The sequence below is a fragment of the Aptenodytes patagonicus genome, chromosome W (genome assembly GCF_965638725.1).
Source record: "Aptenodytes patagonicus chromosome W, bAptPat1.pri.cur, whole genome shotgun sequence".
NCBI lineage: Eukaryota > Metazoa > Chordata > Aves > Sphenisciformes > Spheniscidae > Aptenodytes > Aptenodytes patagonicus.
Window position 1 is genome coordinate 35,348,953 of NC_134981.1, and position 9,851 is coordinate 35,358,803.

The 9,851-nt window shown below is 50.1% G+C and overlaps 1 protein-coding gene across 5 annotated transcripts in view; it reads right to left on the reverse strand.

Annotated features, from left to right (window-relative positions):
* The window catches only part of LOC143171919 (kinesin-like protein KIF2A), a 75,649-nt gene extending 66,666 nt beyond the window's left edge, over nt 1-8,983 (reverse strand). For all 5 annotated transcript variants that reach the window (XR_012997238.1, XM_076361104.1, XM_076361102.1 and 2 more), the window contains exon 1: nt 8,821-8,983. Coding sequence is in view for 4 of the 5 variants with exons in the window: in XM_076361104.1 (XP_076217219.1) it covers nt 8,821-8,884 (64 nt within the window). In the remaining variant the exon portion in view is untranslated. The remainder of the gene's footprint in view (nt 1-8,820) is intronic.
* Nucleotides 8,984-9,851: the final 868 nt, after the last annotated feature.

Genomic DNA, 9,851 nt, shown 5'->3' on the forward strand with positions numbered 1-9,851 from the left:
CAACAGAGAAAAAAAATCATTGGCCACACTGGATGGAAGAGAAAGTTTGTAGGAACAACACAGCTGACAGAGGCACAGGCAGCAAGACCTCCCCTTGTTAGAAGCAGCTAGATCAATCTCTATTGCCTGTGCAACCACAGCTCAGGTTGGAAACCTACCTTCTGAAAGGCAAAGCAATCGAAATGCAATCTAGTGCTGGCTGTCCTTCGATATCTTTCTCAAAATGCTCCCTTCCACATACTTAAGACAGTTCCTCCTACAGTTTACTGGGAAGAGAATGACAGAACACTGCAGTAGCCTGAGCCATAACGGGGCATCTCCTCCTCCAGTCCCAATGAAAAACAAGCAAACCTCACAATAACCAGGACCCACTAACTCTGGAATGACACTGCAGTACAGTTGCTCACACAAGAACCAAGTTAACATAAATGCTCAAAACCCTATAGTTTGAGCAACTGCTGTGAAGGCATCCCCCTAGTATATTGCTGATATGTAATATATTTAATGTGCTGCATCACATATGTAAGTGATACAGCAAAATATGTAAACCATTAACAGTAATGAAAATAAGTATTCTTATGTTCAACAGTTACTGTCCTCACTTCTGACATTAGAAGTGAGCAGAATAGGGGGGGAAGAAGCAAAGCATTCTCATGCCTTATTTTCCAAAGGCATACAAAACTGTTGTGGTTTAACCTCAGCCGGCAACTGAGCACCACACAGCCACTCGCTCACTCCTCCCCTGCCCCGGGTGGGATGGGGGAGAGAATTGGAAGAGCAAAAGTGAGAAAACTCATGGGTTGAGATAAGAACAGTTTAATAATTGAAATAAAATAAAATAGTAATAATAGCAATAATAAAAATAGAAGAATATACAAAGCGAGTGATGCACGATGCAATTGCTCACCACCCGACAACCGATGCCCAGCCAGTCCCCAAGCAGTGGTTGCTGCCCCACAGCCAACTCCCCCCACCTTATATACTGAGCATGATGTCATACGGTATGGAATATCCCTTTGGCCAGTTTGGGCCAGCTGCCCTGGCTATACTCCCTCCCAGCTTCTTGTGCACCTCTTCACTGGCAGAGCACGGGAAGCTGAAAAGTCCTTGACTTAGTGTAAGCACTGCTTAGTAACAACTAAAACATTAGTGTGTTATCACATTATTCTCATGTTAAATCCAAAACGCAGCACTATGCCAGCTATGAGGAGGAAAATTAACTCTATCCCAGCCAGAACCAGGACAGTATCCACCCCTTATTCTATACCATCTACGTCAGGCCCAGGTTCCATACTTTCCAATACATTTTACTTAATTGACACCACTTTCCCTGTCTTTTGATATATACACACAGATATCATTCCCTTAGTCTATGGGCCATCCCTCTAAAATGTTCGTTGAGTTCATTTAGTCCATGATTTTGAGTTCCATCTGTCATAACAGTGTTTCAGGACAGGAGAGATGGTGTGTGGTGTTGGACTGTTGCATGCTGAAGCCAGTTTTGGTTCCATCATCACTGTGCTTTGCTCGGATTCATCAAAATTCATTCTTCATTAATCTGGGTGATTCTTACTGTGATACCGGTGACATGGCATATAATATTACATAGCAATTAACATCATACAATTCAAAACATTGGCTATTCTCACCCAAAATCAAATCCCCTTGAGTTACACATTAGACTTTCCCATCCTTCTGCATTACGCACCAAGTGCACACAGGCCCTTGAGCAAAAGCAATCCCATGGATGGGTTTGCCTTTGCCCGAGGCAGGAATAACCCAGACTGTCTTCCCCAGCATAGTTTTTATGTGCACTACAGGGACTTGATTCCCATCTACAGTACGTAAAAGTTTTGACTGGGCAGGGCCTGCTCGATTGGCAGATCCCCTCGTCTTGACTAACCAGGTGGCCTTTGCTAAATGCGTATCCCAAAGTTTGAATGTCCCGCCACCCATTGCTCTCAGTGTAGTCTTTAACAGTCCATTGTATCGTTCGCTTTTCCCAGAGGCTGGTGCATGACAGGGGATGTGATATACCCACTCAATGCCATGCTCTTTGGCCCAGGTGCCTAAGAGGTTGTTTCGGAAATGAGTCCCGTTGTCTGACTCAATTCTTTCTGGGGTGCCATGTCGCCATAGGACTTGCTTTTCAAGCCCCAGGATAGTGTTCTGGGCAGTGGCATGGGGCACGGGATATGTTTCCAGCCATCCGGTGGTTGCCTCCACCATGGTAAGCACGTGGCGCTTGCCTTGGTGGGTTTGTGGGAGTGTGATATAATCGATCTGCCAGGCCTCCCCATATTGATATTTTATCCATCATCCTCCATACCAAAAAGGCTTTAACCGCTTGGCTTGTTTGATCGCAGCACATGTTTCGCATTCATGGATAACCTGCGCAATAGTGTCTGTGGTCAAGTCCACCCCTCGATCACGAGCCCATCTGTATGTTGCATCTCTTCCTTGATGGCCTGAAGTGTCATGGGCCCACCGAGCTAGAAATAACTCACCCTTCTGTTGCCAGTCCAGATCCACCTGAGCCACTTCAATCTTAGCAGCCTGATCCACCTGCTGGCTGTTTTGATGTTCTTCAGTGGCCTGACTCTTGGGTACGTGAGCATCTACGTGACGGACTTTTACAACCAGGTTCTCCACCCGGGCAGCAATATCTTCCCACAGTGCGGCAGCCCAGATGGGTTTGCCTCTGTGCTGCCAGTTGCTCTGCTTCCATTGCTGCAACCACCCCCACAGGGCATTTGCCACCATCCATGAGTCAGTACAGAGATAGAGCACTTGCTATTTCTCTCGGTCAGCAATATCCAAAGCCAGCTGGATGGCCTTTACTTCTGCAAATTGGCTCGATTCACCTTCTCCTTCAGCAGTTTCTACAACTTGTCGCATAGGACTCCACGCAGCAGCCCTCCACCTCCGATGCTTTCCCGCAAGACAACAGGACCCATCAGTGAACAGGGCATATTGCTGCTCATTTTCTGGTAGTTCATTATACATTGGGGCCTCCTCAGCATGCATCACCTCCTCCTCTGGCGATATTCCAAAAGCTTTGCCCTCTGGCCAATCCATGATCACTTCCAGGATTCCTGGGCAACTGGGGTTTCCTATTCGAGCCCACTGTGTGACCAGTGAGACCCACTTACTCCACGTAGCATCAGTTGCATGATGTGGACAGGGGATCATCCCTTTGAACATCCAGCCTAGCACCGGCAGTCGGGTTGCCAGGAGGAGCTGTGCTTCAGTGCCGATCACTTCTGAAGCAGCTCGAACCCCTTCATAGGCTGCTAATATCTCTTTTTCAGTTGGAGTATAGTGGGCCTCGGATCCTCTGTATCCCCGACTCCAAAACCCTAGGGGTCGACCTCGAGTCTCCCCTGGTGCTTTCTGCCAGAGGCCCCAGGTAGGGCCGTTCTCCCCGGCTGCGGTGTAGAGCACATTTTTTACATCTTGCCCTGCCCGGACTGGCCCCAGGGCTACTGCATTAACTATCTCCCGTTTAATTTGTTCAAAAGCTTGTCGTTGCTCAGGGCCCCATTTGAAATCGTTCTTCTTTCGGGTCACTTGATAGAGAGGGTTTACAATCAGACTGTAATTTGGAATATGCATTCTCCAAAAACCCACGACACCTAAGAAAGCTTGTTTCCTTTTTGCTAGTTGGTGGAGACATGGCTGTTATTTTGTTGATCACATCCATTGGGATCTGACGACGTCCATCTTGCCATTTTATTCCTAAAAATTGGATCTCCTGTGCAGGTCCCTTGACCTTTGTTTTATGGCAAAACCGGCCTTCAGCAGGATTTGGACTATTTTTGTTCCCTTTTTCAAAAACTTCTCCTGCTGTGTTGCCCCACACGATGATGTCATCAATGTATTGCAGGTGTTCCAGAGCCTCACCCTGTTCCAGTGCAGTCTGGATCAGTCCATGGCAAATGGTGGGGCTGTGTTTCCACCCCTGGGGCAGTCGGTTCCAGGTGTACTGGACACCCCTCCAAGTGAAAGCAAACTGTGGCCTGAACTCTGCTGCCAAAGGGATGGAGAAAAACGCATTAGCAATATCAATTGTGGCATACCACTTGGCTGCCTTTGACTCCAGTTCGTATTGAAGTTCTAGCATGTCCGGCACGGCAGCACTCAGCGGTGGCGTGACTTCATTTAGGCCACGATAGTCTACTGTCAGTCTCCACTCTCCATTAGACTTCCGCACTGGCCATATGGGACTGTTAAAGGGTGAGCGGGTCTTGCTGATCACTCCTTGGCTCTCCAGTCAATGAATCAGCTTATGGATGGGAATCAGGGAGTCTCGGTTGGTGCGATATTGCCGCCGGTGCACCGTGGTGGTAGCGATTGGCACCTGTTGGTCTTTGACCTTCAGCAACCCCACAACAGAGGGGTCCTCCGAGAGACCAGGCAAGGTGGACAGCTGTTTAATTTCCTCCATCTCCAAGGCAGCTATACCAAAAGCCCACCGGTACCCTTTTGGGTCCTTGAAATACCCTCTCCTGAGGTAGTCTATGCCAAGGATGCACGGAGCCTCTGGGCCAGTCACAATGGGGTGCTTCTGCCACTCATTCCCAGTTAGACTCACTTCGGCTTCCAATACAGTTAGCTGTTGGGATCCCCCCGTCACCCCAGAAATACAGATGGGTTCTGCCCCCTTATAGCTTGATGGCATTAGGTTACACTGTGCACCGGTGTCTACTAGAGCCTTATACTCCTGTGGGCCCGATGTGCCAGGCCATCGAATCCACACAGTCCAGTAAACCCGGTTGTCCCTTTCCTCCCCCTGGCTGGAGGCAGGGCCCCTCTAATCCTCATCACAGTACTCATTTCTCATTTCTTGTACGTACGACTCAGAAGTTTCTTCATTAAGATCAAGAGTAAGATCAGCCCTTCTACTCTGTCTGGGGAACTGCCCGCTGGAAACTGGAGCAGCAATTTTCCTGGAAGAACCCCCTTCTGTGATTGTTTTTCCTTGCAACTCATATAGCCGTGCCTCTAGGATCGAGGTACATTTTCCATTCCACTTCCTCATGTCCCCTCCGTGGTCACGCAGGTAAAACCATAGGGTGCCCCGTGGTGTGTACCCCTTATACTCTCTCTCTTGAGCAAAAGAACGCTGACTCCTAATAGCCGAGATATTGGTCCGTATAGGTGGGGAGCAGGACCTATCCTCTTCAAGTTGCTGGACCTCTCGGGACAGTTTCTCCACAGCCGAGACGAGCGAGGAAGAGAGACTTTCTTCGTATTGCCGGAGTTGACCAGCCAATTCGTCCACCGCTTGTCCCTCTCCATCTTTCCAGGTCATTACTGCCAATGAGTTGGCATACGACGATGGTGCACTCTGTACAAACTTCCGCCACATGGGTCGTGTGCACTTGACAGCATCTGGATCTTTGGGTAACTGCTTATTGTTCAGGTGATCATAAATCACCTCCAGCACAGCTAATTCCCTCAGGTACTGGATACCTCTCTCCATGGTGGTCCACTTGCCTGGGTGACATATGACATCTTCCTTGAAGGGATACCTTTCCTTCACGCTTGACAGGAGTCGCCTCCAGAGGCTGAGGACTTGTGTCCCTTTTCCAATTGCTTTGTCAATGCCCCCTTCCCTAAAAAGCGATCCCAGCTGCTTGGCTTCCCTACCCTCTAATTCCAGGCTACTGGCCCCATTATCCTAGCATCGGAGCAGCCAGGTGACAATATGCTCGCCTGGACGATGGCTGAAATCTTTTCATATCTCTCACAGCTCACTCAGGGATAGGGATCGGGTGGTTAGCACCTTTTCTTCCTCCCCGAGCAGTGGCCAGCTCTCCTCCTCCTGTTCTCATGATAGCCCTACTTGCCAGGGTTAGAGTGGCCGCAGGGCCTGTCGTGGTGGTTGAAGTAACCACAGTGCCTGTCACCGGGGTTAGAGCAGCCGTAGTGCCTGTTGTTTTGTCGTCAGATCCAGAGACCTTCTCTTCCCTTTGAGGGCACTGAATAGTTTTGAACAGGGCTCGGTAGGCATGGGCCAGGCCCCAGCACGTTGCAGTGATCTGCGTCTCTCTGGAGTTGCCAGGGTGACCGCATACTTTGTCCAAATATTCTAGTAACTTTTCAGGATTCTGCACTTGCTCAGGGGTGAAGTTCCAAAACACTGGGGGTGCCCATTGGCCTAGGTACTTGCCCATCCTATCCCACACACCCTGCCACTCATAACTATCCAGCCTTGGGGCAGATCTCTGGATGATATTCTTAAATTGCTTACCAACTTTAGACAAAACCGAAACAATATTCCCAAGAAGTACCAATAGAAGTATCTTAATTACCCAAGGATGTTCAAAATACTGAAAAGTTACTGTAATGAAGGAGGAAACATCATAGAAGAAGGTAGTGACACTGCCATTCTGTATTTCCTCCATAAAAAACCTCTCAGAGGAAGAAGTATAATTGCTAATTGTCTCCACGAGGTGGTACGCAAAGTACAGTAATGGCTTCAGTACAAAGCTCAAATACCAGATTAAGCTCAAGGCCAGTGTTTTAGTAACAAATCTCCCAGGCAAAACATCACTAATCACTGCAGACCACAGCAAACTGCAAAACCCAACACCAATCTTTAACATGTACAGCAAAAAAAAGAGCACGGTGCAGATCAGATAAACTAATATCGAGAACAGATGAATCAATATTGTAACCCGCAACTGTTAACAGATATAAATTCCTTAATACGCTCTGGTTAATCTGTTATTATCACAAACCCTTCGTGCCCCACGTTGGGCGCCAAAAAGGACTGTCATGGTTTAACCTCAGCTGGCAACTGAGCACTACACAGCCGCTCACTCACTCCCCCCGCCCCGGTGGGATGGGGGAGAGAATTGGAAGAGCAAAAGTGAGAAAACTCGTGGGTTGAGATAAGAACAGTTTAATAATTGAAATAAAATAAATAGTAATAATAGCAATAATAATAATAATAGAAGAATACACAAAGCAAGTGATGCACGATGCAATTGCTCACCACCCGCCGACCGATGCCCAGCCAGTCCCCAAGCAGTGGTCACTGCCCCTCGGCCAACTCCCCCCAGTTTATATACTGAGCATGACGTCACATGGTATGGAATGTCCCTTTGGCCATTTTGGGTCAGCTGTCCTGGCTGTGCCCCCTCCCAGCTTCTTGTGCACCTCTTCACTGGCAGAGCATGGGAAGCTGAAAAGTCCTTGATTTAGTATAAACACTGCTTAGCAACAACTAAAACATCAATGTGTTATCACATTATTCTCATGCTAAATCCAAAACACAGCACGATGCCATCTACTAGGGGGAAAATTAACTCTATCCCAGCCGGAACCAGGACAAAAACAAGCAGTAACATTTATTAGAAGTTCACAGAGGCCTCAGAAAAAACAGTTTTACAAGTTGCTACGGTGAGGTTTTCTGAAACCTGAGACAGAGACCTGCAGGAGTTATGCAAATAACTGCCAGACCTATCAGATTCTTCACATGACACACAAGCCATTAAGCACAAATTGAGGGGTTAGATTTAATACAGTGTCCAGCCAACACCAACCATTATTTTAATGTAGGGGTCAACTGCGGTATGGGACATGAGAAGACAAGCTGCATAAAGCTTGTTGGCCACTTGTTTCCTGCCTCATGACAAAACCACGCTAACTTCAGTGCCTTTGACCTCCAGGTCTTTCTTCCCTTAAAAACATCTGCTTATTCTTTAGCAAGCTCCTGAAGCCTGGAGAAAAACAAAAAAAAAAGACTTTCCAGAAAACCCCAGCAGAACCCCACCCTTGTTTAGTAGGCTTCATAGATCTCACAGAGGCCAAGAACAGATGACATATTCCCACTCAAATTGAAGAGCTGAAGTCACGAGTGACTTGCCATTGATTCAGTCAGTATACTTCACATTTCAGTTCTCTCCTTCCAGACAAATATGAAGAGTTAGTACCCTAAACTTAACACACATGCTTCCTTTATTCACATGTATTTCTAGACAGCACCATACATCCTCCCATCAAGAGATGCTGGGCAAGATGAGAAACACTGGATCCCCAACAGAGAAATAACAACTCATGGGCATAAATAGCAAGCACTTTTCTTATATTTTAATCATAAGGAACATCTGAAATAATAACATCAAGCTTTTTTGTCAAATGATGGAAGCGTCCAAAGGCATTTCTGTCAGAACATATTGTTGTGTCATTTTTTCAGAACACGGCTCATACGCCAGAGCAAACAAGAAGTTATTATTTTGCATTGAAGGCCTTTCCTCCCTCCATCACCTCATCCCCTCCCCTAAGGCCCTTCCACCTCCCCTCCAAAACCTCCCCACCCACGCCCCTCTCCCCCCCAAATCACCTCATCACCCCCATCCACTGCCACCCCGCACGTCTCATTGCTCACCCCACACTTGTCCCGTTTTTCGCTCCCCCATGAGCCCATCCCATCCCTGCTTCATCCCCCTCGCACCCACCTCGCCCTTCTCCCCCGCATTTCAGCCCCCCACCCCGCCGCCGCCCCGCCCTGCTGCAGCCTCCCCGTCCCCAGCGGCGGCCGCGGCGGCCGCTCGCGCCCCAGCAACCGCCCTCCGCCGCCAAGCGCGAGCGCTCCCCTGACAACCGCAGCGCGCGCCAGGCCCGGCCACTCCCCGGCCCCGCGCACACAATGGGCCCCGCGCACACAATCGGCCCCGCGCACACAATGGGCCCCGCGCGCAGCCCCCTCCCCGCTCCCCCGCGCCGCGCACCGGGGCGGCGGCGGCGCCCGGCCAGGGGCTGCGGCCGCTCCGCCGGGCCGGCCCCTCCCGCCACCCATGCCCCACTGACCATCGCTGCGCTTGATCTCCACGTAGATCCCTATCTGGATCTTGCCGAAGTTGGCCGCTGCCATCGCTTCATGGGGCAGCCGGGGAGATCGGAGGTGCTGCCGGCCGGGCGCAGAGCGGGTAGGGAGGGCGCGTGCAGCAGCAGCGGCGGCGGTGGCAGCACCGACCGCGGCGGCTCCGGGAGGGCGGGAAGGAGGGGAGGAGGGAAGGAAGGAAGGAAGGAAGGAAGGAAGGAAGGAAGGAAGGAAGGAAGGAAGGAAGGAAGGAAGGAAGGAAGGAAGGAAGGAAGGAGGGACGGGGAGAGGGAGGAGGGGGGAAGAGAGAAAAGGCGCCGGCCGGATACAACAAGCGCTGGGAGTTGTTGCGCCTGTGCGGCTCGCCGCGGCGTCACGGCAGGACCGGCTCACGGGAGAGGCGGGGGCAGAAGCGCTGCCGCGGTCGTCTTCGTACTCCGCCCTTCGCGGCACCTCGGCGGGGCTGGCACAAGATGGGCGCCCCCGCTACCCTGGGGCCGCCTCCCAGCTCGCTCGGGCCTGGGCCGGGAGAGGCTTGTCCCAGCTGCGGGCCGCCTGTGAGAGCCTCTCTTCTTGGCCCTCTTCCCGACTTACAAACACACACATGCGCCTATTTGGCACCAGATGGTGACTGAGCTGCCTTGAAGTTTTAATGTAATAGCTTTATCTACCTAATATCTGCTCATAAGGCTCCCGTGTGCCAAGTAGAGAAGCTTAGAAGCATGCTTCATACTCGCTCCCCAACCTGCCAGCAGCTCTTCAGTCCAAGTAAGGCCACGCTGTCAACACCATCCATCCATCCTCATCTCATGACCGCTTTTATACAACTTAAATAAAAACCAAAACACACTTCATGTTCCTCATTTCCCTATAATGATTCCTGTACCTCAGGCAAGCCACTTCATTAAACATTGTCCCTTGGGTTTTTCCTCTGAGGGCAGTTCCTAACATGATGAAGCCACCACTGGTTTAAAATTGTCCTTCCTGTACAGTTTCCTAGCCACCTTGAGCAGCATCA